This window comes from Zootoca vivipara, chromosome 16, assembly GCF_965207765.1.
Source record: "Zootoca vivipara chromosome 16, rZooViv2.hap1.1, whole genome shotgun sequence".
NCBI classification, from domain to species: domain Eukaryota; kingdom Metazoa; phylum Chordata; class Lepidosauria; order Squamata; family Lacertidae; genus Zootoca; species Zootoca vivipara.
In genome coordinates, this window is record NC_142599.1 from 39,503,063 (window position 1) to 39,526,345 (window position 23,283).

The 23,283-nt window shown below is 48.4% G+C and overlaps 1 protein-coding gene across 2 annotated transcripts in view; it reads left to right on the top strand.

Moving 5' to 3' along the window:
- SNX27 (sorting nexin 27) overlaps positions 1 to 17,267 on the top strand; it is a 33,563-nt gene extending 16,296 nt beyond the window's left edge. For both annotated transcript variants that reach the window (XM_088660145.1, XM_088660146.1), the window contains exons 2-13: positions 2,860 to 3,091; positions 6,753 to 6,945; positions 7,933 to 7,997; positions 9,538 to 9,642; positions 11,457 to 11,535; positions 11,954 to 12,117; positions 13,118 to 13,207; positions 14,090 to 14,239; positions 14,433 to 14,561; positions 14,806 to 14,865; positions 15,711 to 15,773; positions 16,698 to 17,267. In XM_088660145.1, coding sequence (XP_088516271.1) covers positions 2,860 to 3,091; positions 6,753 to 6,945; positions 7,933 to 7,997; positions 9,538 to 9,642; positions 11,457 to 11,535; positions 11,954 to 12,117; positions 13,118 to 13,207; positions 14,090 to 14,239; positions 14,433 to 14,561; positions 14,806 to 14,865; positions 15,711 to 15,773; positions 16,698 to 16,745 — 1,378 coding nt within the window. In that variant the 3' untranslated portion in view covers positions 16,746 to 17,267. The remainder of the gene's footprint in view (positions 1 to 2,859; positions 3,092 to 6,752; positions 6,946 to 7,932; positions 7,998 to 9,537; positions 9,643 to 11,456; positions 11,536 to 11,953; positions 12,118 to 13,117; positions 13,208 to 14,089; positions 14,240 to 14,432; positions 14,562 to 14,805; positions 14,866 to 15,710; positions 15,774 to 16,697) is intronic.
- Positions 17,268 to 23,283: the final 6,016 nt, after the last annotated feature.

Here is a 23,283-nt window from a genome sequence, read left to right on the forward strand (position 1 = left end):
CAGACTGTAGCATGAAGGTTAAAATGTCTTCTTAGATAAATGGCAGTAAAACAAGGTAGAGCAATTTTAAAAAACCTGACTACAGGAGGTAGTTGGAATCCTGCGAGCTCCCCACTGCTGGTTAATCCAGCCTCCTTTAGAAGGGAATTGTGTCATCCTGGTTCCTGAGAAAGACCTGTCTCCCACACAGCCACCCCTGCCTCACCTGGAGCATGGTCTCCAGTCATGAGCTGAGGTCACATTCTGCAATGGTTTTAGGTTTCCAGGTGCTCTTTAGGGACAAGCCTTGCTGAGAGTGTTGTTATAGTAGCGTAATGTGGCCATAACATGGGGGATGAGCAACAGTGGACAGATGAAATCATTTCAGTGGCAATTTGTTCAGATTGTAAGCTATTTTACTGTTTTGAAATGAGCTGCCCTGGCATGGCCCTTAAAGTAGAACACAAATTTGGGCTCAAGTTCATGGGCAGGCAGTTTCCTTGTGATGGATGAGGCCTGGGATCGGCTCACACCTTGATTTTTAAAATTTATTTCAGCAGCAGATATGTCCATTTAGCCAGGATGTTGCTGGCGGAGGAGCCAGGACACCCACCACTCTTTAAACTGTTGAATAAACTATTTTAGATGCCTTTAACCAACAATCTTGCCAACCAAATAAACACAGCTAAATTTAGTTCTGTAGCGGGAAATGAAAGCCAGTGGAGGTCCTTGGAGGTCTGTGAGGGAACTGTGGTCAGGGTGTGTGCCCAATGTGCTTGCAGACGTGAGCCTTTTGAAAACAGACTCGCTTGTTGTGGTCAGTTTTCTCGGGCCTGTGTGGTCAAGGCCAGATTTGACAGCCTCCTCCCCACTGCATCCTGCAGCTGTGACTTTAAAGGTGAAGATTCCTGCATTAATACTACTACTACTACTACTACTACTACTACTACTACTACATTTATTACATATACCCTGCCCATCTGACTGGGTTGCCCCGGCCACTCTTGGCCGATGGGGGTTGGACTAGCTGACCCTCAGGATCCCTTCCAACATGCGTGAATCCCCCCCTTATTTAACCCTGAAAGGGAGTTTAGATTGAAAGAGGCAATGACTGGCCAAAGGTCACTCCCAGGGAGCTTCATGCCCAAGTGGGGATTTGAACCCTGGTCTCTCCAAGGGTGCTAGTCTGACTCTCTTTTAACTGCTACATCGCATTTGCTCTCTGGCGATGGGGAGGATGGTTGTCTCTCTTCCTTGGAGGGCTCCCCCTTCCACACTTCCTGTTCTTCAGTTGGCCTTGCATTGGTGAATTGGACTTTTAATAAACGGAGCTGGGGAATGGCTCCCTTGCTATCCATGGACGACTTGCCTGTTCTCTTGGTTGCTCTGGAGGGAGACCAAGAGCCACAGATGTGCAGGGACTCAGTGCCTCTAATGAACAATTTTACGCACAGTCTAGTAGCTGCTGTAAGGATCCAGGCTTCTAATCTGCCTATTGCATTGTTGTTGTTGTTGTTGTTTTGAAGATAAATGTCTCAGGCTCCCTGTGGATGATTTTCCCTTCACGCTCAATGTTCTCTCCGAATTCAGGCTCGTCCGAGCTCCTCTGGACTTTTGAGGCATTGTTCTGCAAGTGAAAGTCCCCGAAGAAGGAAATTCCTCTCTATTGGGGGAAGTGTGTGTGTTTGTGTGTTGCGTTTTCAAGAGCCAGAAAGTTGCCTTCCCCCCACCTCCTCCTGCACAGCTCTGTTTACAAAACATTTCCTTCCCAAGTTCCCAAATGATTTTGCCTGCGTGCGCCTTAAACGGGATGGGACAGGCTCCTGTCGAGTTTGTAAATGGCATTGAACAGGGTGGCGGGGGGCAAGTTCTGCAGCCTTAGTCAGTAACTAGTTTGAGCTGCCCACTGTAAGTGCAAGGTGTCTCCTGAATAATTGCTGCCCCTTCAGCTCCCATCATTTTGTGTGTGTGTGTGTGTGTGTGTGTGTGTGTGTGTGTGTGTGTGTGTGTTAGAGAGAGAAAAGTTAGGTTGCTCTAAATGCACCTCCTCCCCTTAGGCATCACTTTTCAAATATTTCCACCAAATTGTCTTTACTGCATAGGTTTCTGGGTTAGTGGCACCAGCCAGTGAGCTCAGTGGCTTAGAAAAGAAGTTAAGAATGAGAGCAAAGGACATCTAGCAGCCCTCAATGGCAGGCTTATTTATAATATTTGTTAGTTGCATTTCTCATGGAGTGACACAGATCAACTTGCATTGAAACCAGTTAGGAACATCCAACAACAGTCTAAAAACACAGCTACAGATAAGACAGATCAGGACTTACTCATCCCACCCCACTAAGTGGAAGCTTGTAAAAAAGGAGTCTGCGCAGCTAAGCAGGGCAGCTTGCAGCAGAGATCATCTTGAAATCCACACACCACCTCGGTTATTATTAAATGATGTTGGCAAGCAATAGCGAGGCACACTTCTTTTTTTGCAATGAGATTTTTATTAAAGTTTTTCATAATACGATAAAATAGCAGCTACAAAAAAATAGAAGTAGAATAAGTAGAATAAGGAGTCCTCTCTTAAAAGTAATTCTTATCTCTTACCACTCGCAAAAGATAGTAGCACATCCTAACTCTCGCCTGGGATTGTTCCTATCTCTTCCCAGCCTTTTACACTTTTTAAGAGGGGCCTGATACACCAGAAGTAAGGCACCAGGGAAAGTCCTGAATTTTAACACCCCCTGTCCCTTTATTTTCCTTTGATTTTCAAATCCTGGAGCTGTTCTGTTGCTTCAGTTTCTGCACTCGTTTTTATTTGCTAATACTGACTCCAATAACGTTGACGCCTGCCTCAAGCTTGTGGAACAACCGTCTCCCCTTCTCCTCTGCCAGGAACGGCGTGAACGTTGAAGGGGCGACGCACAAGCAAGTGGTGGACCTGATCCGAGCGGGGGAGAAGGAGCTGATCCTGACGGTTCTGTCGGTTCCCCCCCACGAGGCTGACAACCTCGACCCGAGCGACGACTCTCTGGGCCAGTCATTCTACGACTACACAGAGAAGCAGGCGGTGCCCATCTCCATCCCCACCTACAAGCATGTGGAACAGAATGGTGAGAAGTTTGTGGTGAGTACCAGCCCGGCTGGGGGGGTCCCTCTTGGGTGCCTGTGCCTCGTGACGGAGGGCTTTGGAACGCTCTGGCATGTCTTTCTGCTCCCCGACTGGTGTAGAGTCCTGCTAGCAAATGTTTGGGCAAAAGAGAGAGTGTTGGCCTTCAGCGTTTGCCCGTGTGCAACTCTCCTGTCTGTCTCCTCCTCTCTGTCTCTTGGGCATGCACAGCGGAGAGGAGAGGGATTCCTCTTGGTCTGTAATGTGGAGGAGGGAAAAGGCAGCAGGACACCCCCTTTTCTCCAAACTGCTTGTGCAAGTCTTTGGGAACTCCCCGCCTCATCACCGAGCTTTCTGGCAAGCAGAAAGATAAGATAAGATAAGATAAGATATCTTTATTGTAAGATATCTTTATTGTCATTGTCCCCTTGCAGGAACAACAAAATTACTCGGTTGCTACATCCACTCAGATAAAGCATTCCGCATAATCCAAAATTACAAAACCTAATTAAAAACAGTAAATATAATACAAATAACAAGTAAAATAAGATGACTTCAAAGTCCAGGCTTTCCATTTAAGGCCAAAATCGCTCTAGAGAAGAAACTGTTCCCGAGACGGCTCGTTCTTGCCTGCATAGTTCTATATCTCCGTCCCGATGGCAGGAGCTGAAAGAAATGGTGACCAGGGTGCGTTGGATCTCTTGATATGTCTATTGCTTTTCTATGGCACCTGGTGGTATAGATTTGTTCTAAGGTGGAGAGTGAGCAGCCAATAATGCTCTCTGCTGTTTTAATAATTCTACACAGCCCTGCTCTGTCCTGAGAAGTACAGCTTCCGTACCACACACATAAACTGTACGTGAGCACGCTCTGTATGGCACAGTGAACTCTAAAGAAGAGAAGACGGCCCCATTCACACCACACATTTAAAGCAGATTGTGATGTCACTTTCCACAGCCATGGCTTTGCTCCTTAAGGATTCTGGGAGCTGTAGTTCTTTAAGGGTGCTGTGACCTGTTAGGAGACACCCCCCCTTCTCCCTAAGAGCTACAATTCCCAGAGTTCCCTGTGAAGAGAGATTGTTAAACCACTGTATAGGAATTGTGGCTATGGGAGGAGACTAGGAACCTCTTGACAACTCTCAATGCTCCCAAACTCCCAGAATTTGCTTCTCGCTGCATCTTCTGATGTCCAAGTCTCCATTCAAGCAAGGCCACTGTTGCTCAGACTTTTCACATGTCAAGTCCCAGGTTCAGTACCTCAAGGCATCTCCAGCTAGGGCTGCACAGGTCCCCTCCCTGAAACCCTGGAGAGCCTCTTCCCCGTGGTGTAGACAACCCTAAGCAGAATGGATTGAGAGGCAGAGCATCTGCTTGGCAGGCAGTGGTTCCAGGTTCAGCCCACAGCACAGGAACATCAGAAGAGCTTGATGGGTCAAATGCAGCATCCTGCCCTCACAGCAGCCAACCAGGTGCCTCTGGGAAGCCCACAAGCAGGACCTGTGCGCCAGCAGCCGCTCTCCCTGCTTGGGATCCCCAGAGGCATCTGTCTCCAACAGGGGAGGATAGAACAGAGTCATTTTGGCTAGTAGCCACAGGTAGCCTTATCCTTCATGACTTTTTCTAACCTCAGGTTAAGGCTGGGAAATTGCCAATAAACAAGTGAATCTAAAACGATAAAATGGCTGCTTTGTTGTGGCTTGACAAAAACGGCAACCGATTTAATCAGGATAAGAGCAGACTGTGTGTGCACACTGGACAAATGGTTTGCGAAAGGCATTCCACAATCCGTTTATCTGCCATTGGCCTCACCTCCGAAGGAGAGGGCATTTGGAACAAATTCTACTCTGACCCAACCCTGATGAAGGAAACATGGCGATGCCTATTAGCACCTATGAGGTTCCTCTTCGGATGATGGAAAGAAAGCCAACCTCACTTTGGCCACATCCACAGCAACATATTTGAAGCTCCCCTGAAGAAGCCTAGGATCTGTAGTTTAAGGGTGCTGGGGACTGTAGCTTTTTGCAGGGGGTAAACTATGTTCCCAGGATTCTTTGGGGGAAGTGATGTCCTTCCAGTGTGTGGCATGAATGCGACCTAGATGCAGCAAAACGTGTTATCTACATGGCCACTCCAGGGGGGTCTTCAGCTTCTGCTGTTCCTCTTTGCCATTGGACTCCCCATTGTGAAAACCACCGGCTGTCCCATCCTGCCATGCACTGAGTAAAGTAGCCAGGAGAGGGTGATTCTGTTGCAGAGGACACTCTGTCCGACTGTTTCTTCTGCCCAGGAGGAACCAAGGACGTCCCATCTCCATTCCAGAGCTGCTCCACGCTGCCTCTTTCGAACGTTCTCCAAAACATAGCTCACCCCTCGTGGGTCTTTCGGTAGCCATCCTGGTCATGTGCCAGCCCTGCAGGAGTGGGGCGTGTGCCCATCTGCTGTGCCAGCCTGTGCCAAAGCGGCCTGCTGCCCACGAACTCCCAAAGGACCCAGTGAAGCCTTCAGATCCCATCTGGTCTTGTGGGGTTTGGGACCTTTTAGCTTGTGCCAGTTTGAAAGTGTGTGTGTGGCTATAAATTACTCATCAGTAAGTGGAATGAGACAGCTTATTTACAGGCTCTGAGTACAGTGGGGAAGTTTGCTCCCTGAACGGGCAAGACGGATGTTGCATTGATTTCCACCCCCTCCCTCTCTCTCCCCTCCAGTTGTGAAACAGGAACTATATTTCCAAGGAGAGACAAAGTGCCTGTTTAGAAAGGATCATGTGCTGAATTGGAGTATGTGTGTTGATGTCTTAGGGGTCTCCACAAATTTGTTGAGGTTTTTTGTTCTGTTTTGTTTTGTTTTTTGCAAAAAGAAAATGAAGTTTTTGAACTATTTTGAAGGAAATCTAGACTCCCGACATTGGTTGCTATAATTCTGGATTTTCCTGGACATTTCAGCGATTTCCGCCCAGGCACTGCTTCCGACTGCAGTATTCCGGCTATGTCTGGAAAATTCCGGACGTATGGCAACTCTACCAAATAATGTACTGGAGGGAGATCTGATTTTAGGGCAGAATTAGAAGTTTGTTATCTCCCCCCCCCCCCAGAAGGTCCCAGTTTCCATCTCCTGGAGAGAGACTGCCAGTCAGTGTGGACAATATTGAGCTTGATGTAACAGTGAGTCTTACTTGATGTAAGGCAACTTCCTGCTTACAAAAAGTTGATTGATAAGAAAAATATTTATAAACTGGTGTTCAAATAGCAACATATTATATATTTTTAAAAACACAGTAAGGTAAACAGCCTGGGAGATAGCTGTGGAATTCTGCTTATCGACCCCTTAATTGGACCAAAGATAGCTGCCTTATTCCGAGTTGAGCCATTGGTCCATCATGTTCAGTGTTGTCCACACTGACTAGTATCAGCTCTCCAAGGTTTCAAGCAGGGAGTTTTCCCCATCCCTACCTGGGGATGCCGTTGGGGATTGAACCTGGAGCCTTCTGCACTCAAAGCAGGTGCTCTACCCCTGAGCTACTGCCCTTCCCCAGTACTTTTGCTGGATTTGAGTATATCCTTTGGCAGTGGTTAATTGATGTTTTCTTTTTAATTGTTTATGGTTTTATTATATGTTTGTAATACGCAGACTCGCCTTCACCTTGTTTCCCCCCTGCCCTTTCCCCCCCTCCCTCCCAGGTCTACAATGTTTACATGGCAGGCCGGCAGCTGTGTTCCAAGCGGTACCGCGAGTTTGCCATCCTGCACCAGAACTTGAAGCGGGAGTTTGCCAGCTTCACCTTCCCCCGCCTGCCGGGCAAGTGGCCCTTCTCGTTGTCAGAGCAGCAGCTGGATGCCAGGCGACGGGGGCTGGAGGAATACCTTGAAAAGGGTACGCAGAAAAGAGCACATGTGTCGGGTAGGGTGCCCTTGGCATGCTCCCCACTGGCAGCTGGTTCATCTGAACAAACTACCGTTTGGTCAGCTGCCTCCTTAGAAGTGGAGCTGAAACAAAAGGTTTCAGAAAGGCTAATAATTTGATTTTTAAAAGTACCCCTGCAGTGAACTACGCCACAGATTTTGCATGCATTTATTATTTAGTTCCAAAACATTTATACACGGCTTGATTGTAAGAAGCAAACAAACCAACTTAACAAGCCTCAAAGAGGCTTATATTGAAAAACCCCAATAAAACTGTCAATAAGAAAAAAAATAACAACAATAATTTAAGATTAAAAATTTAAGCAACAGATCCTATTTTCAGTGCAAGGTAACGTCATGCTCTTAAAAGAGGCGTTCCTTATAAGGGTTGGCGGGAAGGAATTCCTGTTTGGAGAGGGTGCATTTTTTATTTAGAGTTACGAGAATAAGCAGATACATGCAGATGTATTAAATCATGCAACCAGCTAAACCTCATTCAATCGACCACCTGGGAAATGTCTGTGCCCCCTGCCCCCTCCCCGATGTGGCTGGACTCCCAAGTCCCAGCAGCCGCAGAATCCAGCATGGGCAAATGACAATGGGAGTTGTAGTCCCGAGAGCATCTAGAGGGCCTCTCAGGCTGCCCATCTCTGACCCTGGCAGTTCTTTAATCAAGTCTCAGGCCGCCCTGGAAGCTTTGAGAATTGTGGTCGATAGGAAACAGCCTTTGCCTACCATCCAGCCCCTCAGATTCCTCCTTTGGCATGGAAGTCTGCATAAGGCAGAAGGTGCAAAGATTATCCTGGGAGCACCTAGTCCTGTAGCTAAGGAGGTGTGCATTTGATCAGTACTGGATGGGGGGGCACTACCTCCCTCTCCACCCCCACTGAGACCTCCTTGTGTCCTGCCAATGCCCTCTTCCTGCCCATTAACTGAGCCATTCTCCTTCCCTCTGCAGTGTGTTCCATCCGGGTCATCGGGGAGAGCGACATCATGCAGGAGTTCTTGTCAGAGTCAGATGAGGTAGGCGAGCAAAAAACCGGACGCTGCAGGGGAGGTGCCGGAGCATGTGCAGTTGATGCTTAAAGTATGGCCTAGAGTGTTGGACTAAGTCCTTGGAGACCAGGGTTCAAATCCCCACTTGCCCGCAAAGCTCACCGGGTGACTTTAGGCCAGTCACTGCTTCTCTGCCTAACCTACTTCACAGGATTGTTGTGGGGATTAAATGATATGAGATAGAACCATGCAGACCACCTTGAGCTCTTTGCAGAAAATGGTGGGATATCAGTGCAATCTCTCATCAAGGTTTCTAGAGCTTTGAGAAGCTCAGCAATGACTTTTCCTGCCAGGCATTTCAGGAGAGTTAGGATATTGTGTGTGTTTTGAGTTCTTAATTGTTGTTTTTTGAAAATCTTAACACCTACACTCCGCTTTAACACCTACACTCCGCTTTCCTGCTTTCTGTTTAAGCGGATTGGCCCGTCACATTTCATTTCATTTTTTATGAGCGGTATACTTTGAGCCTCTTTGAGGAGGACATAGTTGGCAGAAGAGTGGGACAGTCATCTCAACAAACGGGAAAAGCAGGACAAGGTGTCCTGGGCTAGATTGGCTGGGGGAGAAGGCCCCCACCTATACATGCATATCTAACCTCCTGTGTGGCTGTAGATAGAAGCTGCCCTTCCAGAGCAAGAACTTGCTTGGCCCTCCAGGCAAAGAGCCTTCTGAGCCATGGGGCTTGGGGATCCAGGTACCTCAAAGAGGTCCAGCCATCAGCAGGGGAGGCCCTGTGGGTGGTGCCACTGCCACTGGAGGTTGCCTGACTTGTCACAGGATGTTTTTAGTGGTGGTTCCTGATTTGTGGGGAACACACCCACCCCTGTTCACTCAGGCATTTGATAGCTGAAAGTTCCCTTCCTGGAAATTCTGAAATTATTTTAAGGACAAGTGGTGGCTTTTATGAGTTTTAAATGATATTTTTAGAAGGTTGTATTAAACCTTTTTAAAGAAGTCTCCGTTGTATTAGTATTGATCTGTTTGCTGCCCAGTACTCCTTTGGAGCAGGGTTTCTTCTAAAAGATTGTGTGCAGAGGGGTGTTCCCCACGATACAGGGAAGCCACAGCCCACCCCCTTTCATTAAGGTGGGACCAAAGGCTTTTCCAGACCAGTGGCTGCCATATACCCTTTTAGGCAGGCTCGATTCCCTCAGCCTCTCATGGTAGGAAAGAATCTAGTTTGATAATGCAGGGTTCCACTTGACTAGGTGCAGGGAATCCTTGGCCATTTAGATGTCTCCCATCACCCCTAGCCATTGGGCATGCTTGCTGGGGCTGATAGGAGCTGCAGTTCAGCAACATCTGGAGGGCCAAAGCTCTCCTCCCCATCCCTGTGTGGCTCCCCTCTCTTTCCCTATCTCTTTACGACATCACTCCTCATAGCTGAGGATCCTTTCCTTGTGCCCTGGAGAAACCAGACTTAAAAAACCTGGTACTGCAGCCTGAGAGGCATACCTTAAACAAAAACAATAAATCCTGGGTTTATCTACCTGCCCTTGCACCCTAGAACTACAACGGCGTGTCGGACGTGGAGCTCAGAGTGGTGCTTCCAGACATCACGACAGTGACCGTCCGGGTCAAAAAGAACAGCACCACAGACCAGGTGTATCAGGTGAGGAGGGCAGGGGGGCATCTAGGGACCCGTTTCCTCGCTGGCAAAAGAGAAAGAAAGAAACTTGGATTTCTTTACTCTATGCACTGTTTCTGTTTTCAAGGAAGACTTTGTAGACTTTTAGAAATGTGAGAAGCTGCCTTATTTGTCTGCACAGACAGGCAGCCACTGTCTCAGGTTTCAGATGGAGGGTATCTCCAGGCTTAACTTCCTATTCTGCACGTGACGCACTGAGTTGTTTGTGTGGGGAAAGTCCACCCTGAGAGACATGAAAAGGGAAGTGTGGGCACCCTTTGTGGCTGTCTGCACTGGGGTGTGCCCTTATGAGTGGCTCTTTGCCTGTCTCCAGTAGCAGAATAAGGCCTTGGGAAGCTAGAAGGCCAGGCCATTGTTGCTAGCCTTTTCCACCCCTGCTCAGTTCAAAGCCCCAGCCCTTTCCTCTTCCTCTCACACCTCCTCCCCTGCCTTAATATTGGGAATTGAAACTGAGCTGACCTAACCATCTCCAGAGCCTGAATCACTTTGCAAGAAGAAGGTGCACTGAGTCCTTGCTCTAAAATAACAAGCAGATGTGGGGGTTGGCTCAGGCTTCATGACTCTGGCCTCAGAGTCAGGCTTGAGAATTAGCAGCTCACCCCATTTGCATTATTATTATTATTATTATTATTATTATTATTATTTTATTTTTACATAATGATCATTATGAACTGCCCCAAGGTACAGTGGAACCTATTATGATTATCACTTATTAATTTATTACTCGCCATTCACTCTAAGGCAGGGTTACCCAACCTTGGGTCTCCAGCTGTTTTTGGACTACAACCCCCATCATCCCTAGCTAGCAGGACCAGTGGCCAGGGGTGGTGGGAATTGTAGTCCAAAAACAGCTGGAGACCCAAGGTTGGGAAACATTGCTCTAAGGTGCCAGGATGGGCCATAGCATTAAAAACAAATGAAAACATCTTAGCTAACAGAGTGAGTGAGCCCCTGTCTGCATTCAGCCCTGTCATTTGGTCACTCCACAGTGTGACAGATTGTAGAGAATTGACATGTATAATGTAATCTAGCAGTGTGTGTATATGTAGATAAATACTGAGTTGAGTGGGGTTTTTTATTCATGTTTTTATTGTAACACAGTGACCATTACTAACAACCCGAAGGTACAACAGCAGGGTATTTCATCACACTGTGTACAAAGAAAGTGAACAATAACTAGTAAGAGAAAAAGTAGCAACACAGCAAATCAAGACATCCATATTTCCCAGGCTGGTGTGGATGGTGAATGTTGGGCATTTTAAGTCAAAACCATAAGAAATAAAGCCCCACCAGCTGACATAAAAGCGTTCTGGTTCTTCTGTCTCTCTGGAGGCATGCAGTTGATGTTATTTTCCTCTCCTACAGCCAAAGTCCCTACATTCATATATGACACAAAGACAGATGTAGATTTTCTGAAAGGTTTTCCACTGCTGGGCGGTTGAAATCCCAGCTGCAGCTAACATCTGTAGAGTGACCAGCTTTCACATTATCAGCCCGCATACTCAGGGGCGACAGTGGTGGGAAGGCCTGAACAGGCGATTTGAGCCTTTTAGATATTTGTTGATGTGCTTGAGACCAGAATAACGAAACCCAAGGGCACCAAAGATGGAAGAATGTATCTGCCAGCTGTTCTGTGTGTGTATTCGCATCCATTGAAGGGACAGTCGTGTGCCCAGAGGCAGCCCTGCTGTGCCTTGCACTGTCCCAGGGATTAAACAGCCCCCCCCCCAGTTTGTCTGATGCTTATTCTTTCTTTTCTCCTGCTTCTTGCCCTCCAGGCTGTTGCTGCCAAAGTTGGGATGGACAGCACAACTGCCAACTACTTTGCCTTGTTTGAAGTGATCAATCACTCATTTGGTGAGGCCTGAAGCCGGGTGGGAGGTTCAGAGTGTGTGGGGTGTTTGTCTTTCTTTGGCAGGTTCAGAAATTTCCTTGAGCCCCTTCCCAAGGAGGGAAAAGCTCAAGCAGCCGACAAAATCCAGAAAAAATGAGAAACTGCTAAGTGGGGGGAAATGCATGATACCTTTATAAGATTTTAAACGTTGCGGAGGAAGTAAATGAGTTTTTCTCTCTCCCCACAACCCAGAATACTGTAATTCAGGGCCACCCACTGGAATTAGGCAGTGAGATTGGTTTTAAAGGATCTGGTGCGAGTTTAGGCATCTTTGTGTATGGATCCGTGGGGGGAGTTAAATTAGCACCCTCTGCATATGTGGTACCAATTCTTCACTTCCTCCCCCCTCCCCCATTTCTGCATCCTCCACACACCACGCAGTGCGGAAGCTGGCGCCCAACGAGTTCCCCCACAAGCTCTACGTGCAGAACTACACCTCGGCCGTGCCGGGGACCTGCCTGACAATCCGGAAGTGGCTCTTCACCACGGAGGAGGAGGTCCTTCTGAACGACAATGACCTGGCGGTCACATATTTCTTCCACCAGGTGGGCGCTCTCGGGCAGTCTCTGTGCTTGCACGGTCTTTGTGTATGTGTGTCCGTCTGTCTTTTCGCGGGCTCTCCTTTTTGAAGGCGCTCCCGGATTGCAGAGGGTCTCGCACACAGTGCCTGTAGAGACACGGAGGACCACGTGGCAGGGAGCGGGAGAAGGAGGTGAAAGGCAGCTGGGCTAGCACAAATAGAAGTGCATAAAATTATACATGGTATGGTGACAGTAGGCATAGAGAAGTTTTTCTCCCTCTTTCAGAATACTACAAGTGACACGCATCTTACACAGGGGTTTATGTCCCTGCCTGTTGTACATATGAGCAAAATTGTGCAAAGCCTGGAACCCCTGGAACCGGGCCCACTCACTGCAAGGGTGCAGGGCTGCTTGCTGGGCTTTGGGGAGGAGGGGGCAGGGGGCACCTCGCTCACCTGGCTTTGGGAAGGCGGCATGGGGGCTCTGGGGTGCTGCCATTGCATATTTGTGCAGGTGTGTGTGTGGGGGGGGAATAAATAATTGGAGAGTGGGTTTCCTCCGCTCTCCATTTATTTATTTATTCCGCCCTCCCCTCCACACAAAGCTGCAATCGCAAAAGTAAAATGTAGGTAAGTTGCGAGTTACCTGTACTTTGCTTTCTTTACAGGCAGTCAGCAGACCATTAAAACATTCTATAATGATCGGCAGTTACCTTTGATAAAACTAATAACAATGCACATTGATAAAGCTGAAAGACACAGAATCAAAATGCTAAACTGTATGTCAGGCAGTCATAAGAGGCCTATTAAAAAGAGCTTTAAGCATAAGGACTAGAAACTTGAAGTCCTAATGACATTACGTCAGGAGCTGGTGTGGCAGTGGAGTGGAATGGAGGGTGACCAAAGCTGGTCTAGGCACACCTGGGTGATCTTGTGGTAGCTGAGCCAAGGAGAAACAAAAAATATTGGTGTCGGCCCTAGTTGAAGAACCAGGCTGGTCTCTGAATGCTTCTTATGTCATCCAGGCTGTTGATGACGTGAAGAAGGGGTACATTAAAGCCGAGGAGAAGTCCTACCAGCTGCAGAAGCTCTGTGAGCAACGGAAGATGGTCATGGTAAGGGAAGTCCTCCCCCCCCCCCCATTCAGAGCAAGGCATTCTGGGATGTGGGCTTTGCTGTTCCTTCCTGCTGGGCTGTAGCGCCTGGAAGCAGCGAAATACCTCTTCTATATCGTATGTGGAATTTTGTAACTTGAGTTTTTAAGATCCTTTTCCTCTCTTTTGATTGGTATTTCATGTTTAGAATTGATCACATTGACTGCATTGAGTTAACAAAGTTTTAATCTTGGCGATGGATGAGATTGGATTGGAAATCAAAAGAGCGGCATCATCTGCAAATAAACTGATTTTATGTTGTGCACCAGCCATTTCATAGCACTTAATGTCTGAAACCTCCCTCACTGCTGTTGCCAGAAGTTCCATAGTAATGAATAGCCAAGAGCAGCAGTGAGAGCACAGCCTCATTTAGTGCCTTTTCCAATTTTAATGTTGGCATTTTCAAAGACATTTAGTCTAATGCTGGTTATGCTTTCCTAATATAGTTGAAATTTCTATTTATTTTAATCTATTAAAAGAAAATGGTAAGTAGGAAGCTGGTAAAGGAAAGTGGGAAGAGAACTGTACACAAAAAAATACTTTTAGATAGGAGAGTTAAAATTGAGTGAAATAAATTACAAGGCAATACGCCATTTGTTATTTTACTGTTCCAGTATTGGATGGACAGGGTTGGGAAGCATTTTATGGAGCCTTTTAAATCCTCTTAAATGAGCAAATAAATGTGCAAGCATCACTTTATAATTAACCCTAAGTAGCAGGATGTGGGTGCGGGTGGGAACAACTGGCTGTGGTTGATTGGCTGGCCTTTCAGCCAATCAGATTAGAAACCAGGGAGGGCGCATCCTCTATCCCTCCTCACTTCCTGCGGCTTCTCGCCTGCAGTACCTGAACATGCTGCGGACCTGCGAGGGTTACAACGAGATCATCTTCCCGCACTGCTCCTGTGACTCGCGGCGGAAGGGTCACGTGATCACAGCCATCAGCATCAAGCACTTTAAACTCCATGCCTGCACCGAGGAGGGTCAGCTAGAGGTCAGCTGCTCCGGGTCCCTGGCTGGGGCGGTTGGGGTGGGTTGCCGCTGTGGGGTGAGAGCGTCCAGAGAAGCTTTTCCTAGAAGGAGCTTCAAGGTGTCTTTAGGGTTCTGTTGGGGCTTAAAGGCCCCCACACCTGAGGTGGGCCTCGTTCCCTCTCGATGACAGCTCCGCCCGCTCTCTGCTCTTGCAGAACCAGGTAATAGCCTTCGAATGGGACGAGATGCAGCGATGGGACACGGACGAGGAGGGCATGGCGTTCTGCTTCGAATACGCGCGGGGGGAAAAGAAGCCACGCTGGGTGAAGATCTTCACCCCTTACGTAAGTGTGGGTCTACGGGGAAGAGAGCGAGGCGAGGCATCGGGGAGGTGGCAGGGGGATGGAATATCTAGTGATGATTTGGGAGCTGCCACCAGGGGGCACCAAGGAGACACAGCCTCTGACCTTTTGGGGATAAGAGGTGTCTGGTCGGTGGAGCTGTGGTTGAGCTGAGTGAGAGGTGCAAACTCTCAGTCCTGAGAGATGGCTGTGGTTTTTTTCCTCTCTCTCTCCCACCCCATTGCAGTTTAACTACATGCACGAATGTTTCGAGCGAGTGTTCTGCGAGCTCAAGTGGCGGAAAGAGGTGAGAAGTCACATTTGGCATCATTTATCTTGATGCAAAGCGTGTTTTTGCCTTCCACCTGGAGATATCTTCCCCTACGGTTCTCGGTGTGCAAGGCTGGCAAAACTTGTCTGCCAGGCTGGAAAAGGGTTTTACAAAGTGGTCCTGCAGCAGCCACTAAGAGATGCTCCTCCTCACCTTCCAGGAGAGGGCAGAGACCCTGTTCATTCCCATCGCTTGTGCTTCCCATTAGAGCATCTTGTTGGCCACTGTGCGAACAAGATGCTGGACTAGGTGGACCGTCTTTGGCCTGATCCGGTAGGGCATGTCTTATGCATAACAATGTGGAGGGCTCTCGCCTTCATGCGCCACCTGTGGACTTGCAGGAAGAATCTGTTTGCCCACTGTGAGAAAGAAGATGTTGAATGAGAAGAGCCCCTTGGCCTGATCCAGCTTCAGGGCTCTTGTGTGGCACGTGCAAGCCAAGAACTGGAAGAGCTGCCATTTTTTATTATTCCCGGGAGCCAATGGAATGCTGCCTCCAAATTCCTGGCTGCCTCCTTAGTCTTCCCACCCCACCTAGTGCACCTCCAGATGTTTCGGACTACAATTCACACAGTCCCCAGCTGGCATAGCCATGTGACGTTGGGGCTAGCAGGAACAGTGCAAGTGGGCAGACCCCATTTGGAGGTGCGCCTGGTTTGGGGAAGACAAGAGACCTGTCAAGGTGGACCTCAAGAGGCTTGATGGGAAGGGCGGGGATGGGTGGAGGAAGAGGCGGGGCTGACACCTCTGCTCCTAGAGCTGATAGACTGCCGCTCGCTTCCATACTTCCTCTTAAAACAATCCTGTCCTTCCTTTCAAAGGTGGAGGAAGAGGCGACAGACAAGGATAACAAGAACTGCAGTAAAGACAACATGTGCAGCAAGGTAAGGGGTTAGGGAACACTCCCCCCCCCAGTTTTCTAGCGCAAGTGCCGTTTGAGAGCTCTGCTTCTTCTCTGTGTTGTGCGGAACGTGCTTGAGGTTGGGGAGAGCTACCCCACCCCCTGGTCTGCTTCAAAGAGGCACCCCCTTTCAAACGGCCCAGACGTCTTCCAAGACTGGATCTGGCTCAAAACAGCAGTTTCTAAGTGTTGCTAATAATTTTAATAAAGTAAGCCTGCAGCTTACGTGGTAGTTGCGTTCTGGGGACGCAAATAGCCAAAGCAGGTTGGGTCCAGTGGTGGGTGGGGTTGCCAAAGTCATTTCCCCCCAGAACCCCGCTCCCTTTCCACCCCCTTTATTTATTTATATATTTTCCGCCGCGCATGTGAAGCTGAATGTGCACGAGTTTAATGTGCATACATTGCGGGCTTAGCATAATAATAATTTGTAGTTAAAGTGGTAATCGGCATGGCCCAGTGGTCAAGGAGTTAGGAGTCCCAACAGCATCTGTGCACCACGGGTGGTGCTCCCCCAATCCCTGCTTTGAAACTGTTCTTCTGAGCATGGCCAGCAGCAATTTTCCTGCTTGGATTCCTGGGATTTGTAGTTTCTTTGCCTGGGGAAACTGACTTCCCATCACTCTAGGGCAAGGCAGTGTGTGCCTGCACCCAAGGTAAGGACCTGGGTCTGCCGGCTGGCCGGCCAACCTCCTTTTATGAACTTTCGCCTGCTGCTGTCCCCCCGTCCCTGAAGGTGCCCATGAAAGCCCCTTCCGAGGATTTTGTCAGCGTTCATCAGGAATGCTTTCACAACCCTGGCAGCTTTTAAGGCAGATTTTGTGGGGAGGGTCTGTGTTCATAGATTACTTTTCCATCGCTGCTCTTGGTATCTTAGCCACCGTTCTCTCTCTTTTGGTCTCCTTTCCAGAACATCTTTCAAATGATGCGGACACAGCACAGAGACATTACGACTTAGCCTCGCGGCCGCCATGGACAAAAACAGACAACCACACACAGACACACACACACAGACAGACCGAGAAGCAAAACGTATTATCCCTTTCCCTGCCCCCCCCATCCTGAAAATTAACACTTTTAAAAACGAAAAAGAGAGAGGGGGAAATGGTTTATTGTATTAAAGCCCTTAAAACTAAATATTAATAATACCATTTGTGAATTTCATGTTAAAGAAACTGGGGGGCGGGGGGCAGGCAGGGATCCAGCCAAGCTGTCGGAAGCAGGAAGGGTGGGAAGAGAGGGAGGTGGGAGTGGGAAATCCAGTTTCTTACCACTGGAAATTGTGGGGGGGGGTGTCTCCCCCCCGTTTGCCCCCCTTCCTGTTGTTCAAAGATGGACTCTGCTGAGGGTTTTTTCTGTTCTTTTCTTTTCCTTTTTTTTAAAACAAACTGGATATAGAAATGTACATCCATTTGCACTGTTTGGACATATATATGTATGTATGTAAAAAAAATTATATATACAAACTATCACACACGTATATACATATATATATAATTTCATATTGGCGGCCGTTTAACTTTCAGAATGCTTACATTTCTACACGAGTTTTCCTTCCTCCGGAATTTGTCATGGTGGTGCTTCTTTTTCCTCTTGTAAAAAGATTAATCTAGAACCAGGAAGAGAGGGGGTGGGAACGAAAAACAGCCTTAAAGGAGCTGCCTTTACTCTCATTCATAGGAATTAACTGGAGCTGAAACAAATTTCAAATGCCATCATCATCCAATCCCAAATTCTGAAACCATGAAAGAAGTTTGAATTTCAAAGCTTGAAGCCCTTTTTAAAATGTGTGTGTGAGAGAGAATTCCCCCCCCCTGTTTTTGAGGCTGCATTTTGGGATGTCGGCAGGAGAAGTGGGAGGAGTCTCTGGACAGAAAGCATTTCAGGAAAAACACTTTTGGTTCCAACTGGATTGAAACATCCAAGTTGTGTTTGTAATTGTGGAATTTCAGCTTGAAGAATTTTTTTGGGAGGGGTGTTTAAATTAAAAAATTGCATCTGGGCGCCTTGGATATTCCAGGCTTATAACACCTACTCCCTCTGTCACTCCCCTCCCTTGTGGCATTTGAGATTTTGTTAGTGTCAGTATCATGCATTTAAAATTGAGCAAAGTGGGGGGCTGGATGAGAAGAGGAGGTGAAAGAAAATTCCACCCTCCCTCCTTACAAGATTACAGTGCAACCCACCATCATGGAAACATGGTTGTTGCTTGAACTGCTAGCCAGCGCAGCCATGGTCGGCAGCTAGAGAGTTGTTAGGAGAGCCCTGCCCCATTCCCCTCCCAGAACTACAATTCCCAGGGTGTTTTAACAGTCAGTCCCTCCCAAGGAACTCGCTCCCAAGGAACTCGCTGTCCGGAAATCGCTGCTCCCCAGGATTCTTTGGGAGGGGCAACCGTGACTGTTTAAAGTGGTATCATAGCGCTTTGAATGTGTGGTGCAAATGTGGCCAAGGCGAGAAGAGGCCGTGTCTTCCCCGTCTTCTTTCCTTCAAAGCATTTGTGGCTCCAGATTTCCTGCCAGGAGGCGTACCAAGAGTGGAGGGGCTAGGTCAGTTGCAGGCCAGTTTCCGGCCTCCAAAACAACCCAGGAGATGATGGCCAAGCAAGCCGGAGTGGTGGCGTGTTCTCAGCCAGGCTTCCAGAGCAGGGAAAGCAGGGTGGTGTGTGTGTGTGCGCCCAGTGTCTGGAGAAGGCTGGTCCCATGGTCACAGCTTTGAGGCACGTACTGTAGGCAGAGGAGCAAAATCATTTGCCCACGTGTTAGAAGTAGGGGCTGCAGTTGGGCTTAATGGAAAAGTAGGATGTGAGATCGTGCCCAAGCAGGTGTGACTTCACTGCCACTGGACACATATTTGGATGCTTTTCTGAGGCTTTCCCCACAAGTTCAAGAGTCAACACCTGACTTGGAGAGTGTAAGGACAAGCTTGCTCCACAGCAGCTGACACTGCCTCTGAAGCTGGAGGCTTTGTCTGGCCAAATATCACTAAACGGCCTCCTCAAATTTGCCCAATCTTCTTTTAAAGCCACCTGCAACCTCTGTGGATGTGAATGCATTGGGTAAAGAACAAGCTGGTTTGGAGAAGTCCCAGGTCTGCCTGTAGGCCTTTCTGTTTGGGGAAAAAAATCCAGGGAGGTGGACAGAGGAAAACCTTCCTCTGCTCTGAGGCACCAGAGAGTAGGAAGCTGCAGTGTGTATGCCAGGGAAGGGTCTTTGCTCAAAGAGGGAGCATGTCAAAGGTGGTTGTGGACAATCCTGAGCTAGATTGTTCAGTGGCCTGCCTTGCTCTAAGGCAGCTTCCTACATCCTTGTTTAAATCTGCCTTACTCAGAACCATGAGGACTGGAGTGGTGTTCTGTTTCAAGGGCAAAGGCTGTAGCTCATATGGGAGAGCATGCAGAAGGTCCCTGGTCTCCTTCCTGGTAGAGCTGAGAACGTCCCTTACCTGAAACTTGGAGGATCTCTGCCAGTCATTGTGGGTTCTTGCTGAGCTGGAGGGGCCTCAATCCTTGGTTGCTAAGGCTGCCTTCCTCTGTTGCCTTCCTCTGTTGCCAAGACAGCAGCTCCAAGCGGTGCCCTGGAGGAAATTGGGCAGGGAGGTGAAATGACCCCCTCTGATGCCTCAGACACCTATGGGGTGTCTCTTCCTTCAGGCTTCAAGCAGGGATTGGCTCCACCTTTGTCAGGCTCCTTGGGTGCAGACAACAGCTGAAGGGAATCTTTCCATGTAGAACAAGAATTGCCTCCAAACTGTTGGCCCTGTAGGCTGGCCAGCGCTGGCAATGGGAAGATTGTGAGAAAGATATCTCTCTCTCTCTCTCTCTCTCCCTCTCTCCCTCTCTCCCTCTCTCCTCTCTCTCTCTCTCTCTCTCTCTCTCTCTCTCTCTCTCTCTCTCTCTCTCTCTCTCTCTCTCTCTCTCTCTCTCTCTCTCTCTCTCTCTCTCTCTCTCTCCTTTCCCTAGGTCTCAAGGTAAGGCTTCATCTGTGTTTGAGGCTAGGATTCCCTCCTGGGGCAGGCAGTGTGCCATGTGCCTCTGAGCTAGTGCAGAGCGTTTTCCCTCCTGGCCGAGTGACTCCAGGCAGCCTCTGCCCCCCTCTCTTTTTAGAAGAAGGCAAGCAGAACTTTCTAACCAATCAAAGGGGGCAGACTCTTTCCTCAACTTACCGCATCATTCCAGGCAAGGTAGGCCTCACCTCTGCTTTTCAGCTGTTCCTCCTCCTCCGAGAGAGAGTGCCTTCGGGAGCCAGTCCAAACGTGAGTAGCTGCAGGCACGAGCCGCAGCCAAAGAAGAGTTAGAAAGAAATTGAGTTCATCTTGTTTGCTGGCGCTTCAGGAAGTTCAAACTTCTTTTTTGGTTTTTGGGGAGAGGAGACGGGAGTTTTCCAGGGGATTTTCTGGCTGGGGATTTCTGGTGGCCTGAAACATCCATGGAGGAGCAGAAGGGAGTATTTATAATGGCTGATAAAATGAACTATTGAGTGAACGTGCCTATTCCTGCATTGTCGGGGGCTGTGGATACTTCTGTTAACAACCCTGACATTGGGTATGGGGAACCTCTGGCCCTCCAAGTGCCTCTGAGCCACAGCCCCATGATTCCCGGTGAATGGCCATGCAAAGATTCAGCCAAGGTTCCTCATCCCTCCCTTCCCTTCTCAAATGTGTATCTCCCGAGACACAGTTATTACATGGAGGTTTGTTACAATCTATTATGCATTCAGTTTATCCATCGCACAACACAGAAGGGGTCTCTGAGCAAATTGCAAAATGTTTAAAACATGATGCGTGACATGAAATCAGGGAGGGGGGAGAGCTGTGTGTCGCAGTTCACTCTCTCGTAGCTAGAGGTTGTCCTCGAGGAATTTGAAACAATCACATGTTCATTCAAAATCCAATTGAAGCTAGTTTAATTTGACAAAACTGAACTTGATCCTGTGATGCCGGCTTCTAAAAGTCTTGAGAGGCATCAACACCTCTGGCACCCACCCCCCTTGTTGCTTAGTGGCCCCTCCCAAGGCCATCCCACCATCCACTTTGGGAACAGTTGAAAACATCATTCCACCTGGTGATCACAGGGTTGCAAGGAACAATATTATTCAGCCCTGTGAGCAACAGGGACATTTTGAACTTCCTGAAACATCATAAAGATGGAGACAGATACACCGCTCTGGGGGGGGGACATTGCTCAACCAGGGGACCACCACTCAAAAGGCCCCGCCATGGGTCAGTGTCAATGAGGCATCACGGCTGTTATAGGCAGATATTTCTCCTCTCCGTAGAAGTCCCTGTACAGTAATGTGCTCTTACATCTTCAACTTGATTTGCAGCAGGCTCGCTGACCATTTTGACCTCTAGTTTTAAAATGGCGTTCACCTTCTCTTTGTTGACGTGACTGCGGTTCTGATGTTGCTCTCTCCGGTAAGAACTTGCAGGAGCAATTGGGGCAGAGCTCCGTCAGGGTAGCCAACTTGGTGTCGTCCGGGTGCTGTTGAACTCCCATCATCACCATCCTTGACCATCGGCCTTGCTGGCTGCAACTGGGAACTGGACTCTGGGGACGTCCGTGGGCGACCATGTTTGCTGCTCCTGCATTAAGGAGAACAGTTTTTGGCGCAATGGTCTCCGCCCTGGGAATCGCCCCCTTTTGCCTGCCAAAGCAACTCAGGGGCCTTAGCAAAGGTCCGTTGGTTACCAGGAATGTCACCAGGAAGCCCGTGCTTGGGATGTGAAAGCCCAGTGGGCCTGCTTCACCACTTTGCATTAGGAGGTGGACTGCCTCTGACGCTGGAGGTTCTGTAACCGTTATGACCAGTTGTTACCAACACGCCTCCCAATTTAAAGCCATCTAAGTTGGTGGCTCTCTCCGCACTTTGTGGCCGCAAATTCATTGTGTGAAGCACCTTGCAGGGGGTTGGTGTGCAAGAGGAAGGGGCCAGCAAGTTGTTTAGCCTTGCACACGCTGAAATTCAGAACCTTGCCACCTGCCGGCAGCTGGTCCCCACCCAGCCCAGAAACACGGCAGTAGGAGAAACATGAGGAATCCTGGGAGCGACTTGAAAGTAAAATGGAAAGGAGGCAGTGTGCTGAGAGGCGAGAGTTTATGCTCTGAGCACAGATTCGTTCCTGAGCAAAGCTTCAACCCTCTGGGCCCTTTTGACAGCATTCCTAAAGAACCTAGAGCTCATCAAAACCCAAGTGGCAAAGCTTGGGCTGGACTGCCTTAGGTGGCGGTGGGAGCTGTGTGATTGCTCTCTTAAAGAACATTACAATAAAATTTCCTGCATGTGGAAATCTAGCATGCAAGGCAGAAGCCTAACTGTCTCATTGACATGCTAGATTTCTCTTTTAGGGAATAAAAAAGACCCCCTATAAATCGGAGTAACTCGAGAGCCCCAAGTAGACTGCCAAGTCTCCTCCCTTCGCACCCTGAATAAAGGCTTGGTCGTTTCTTTTCAATTGGAAGATTTATTTATTTATTTATTTATTTTGCTATGCGCAGATCAGTTTGGCAGAAAAGCAAATATCAGTGGCCCCCAGGGGAAAGAATAGTCTGCCTCTCAATTCTCCTGAATGTATGAGCTGCGTCACTAATCGGCTCTCTGGCAATCCAGATTAAATCCGTCAAGTGCGTGGAAACACGAATGCCTTCCATATGCATTGCACCTGTTTTTCTCTTGCTTCTCATTCTCCCCTCCTGCTTTGCAAGCGGCAGTTAGGTTGTTGTTTTTATTTTAAAAAGGCATCCCTTCGGGCTTCCTTTAACGCATCTCCATTTTCCGAGCTGGTGACTTCTCTTCCTTAAAAAGAAAAAAGGAATTACTCACAAAGCCATCCCTGGCGGCAACTCAAACACGCCGTGTAAGCTAAGCAGGAATTTATTTATTTCCCCCCTAAATGGGTCAGGATGTTTGTGTTTTTGTACAACAGCTCGGTGCATTCCTAATTTGAATATTCAGGAGTTACATTTTCTTTTCCTTTTTTGATGGAGAGGCTATTCTTAGCAGCCGTAACAGGATGAAGTTCCCAAGCAGCCGCGAGGCTTTGCCGGGTGATGTTAGAAGCAAATGCTTGTGGGGTACGTGTCGGCAACTGGCAGCTTCCAAAGACACATCCACCCTCCTGGTTGGGGTGTACGGTTTGGCCCCCATGTTGCATTCTGGGACCTACATGGCCTTCGTGGGCTCATGCCAAAGCCAGGAAGAGCATCCTTTTAAGCAGAACTTGTTGGCTTATTGGTGCCTTTCTGTATTGTATATGCCTTCCTGGGCAAAGTTGCCACTTAATCAAAGCCTTCTCCGGTCTTATTTTCTTGTCTGCGGGAGCACCATATAACTCATCTACTCCCCTGCCTGAAACTCTGGTGAGCCACTGCCAATCAGTGTAGACCATGTTAAGCTAGACAAACCCAGGACCCGGCTTCCTATGTCCCTCTTCAAACCAGCCCTTTATTTTGAACCATGAGGGCTGGAATCTTGGGACTTGTTCTCAGAGGAAGGGCC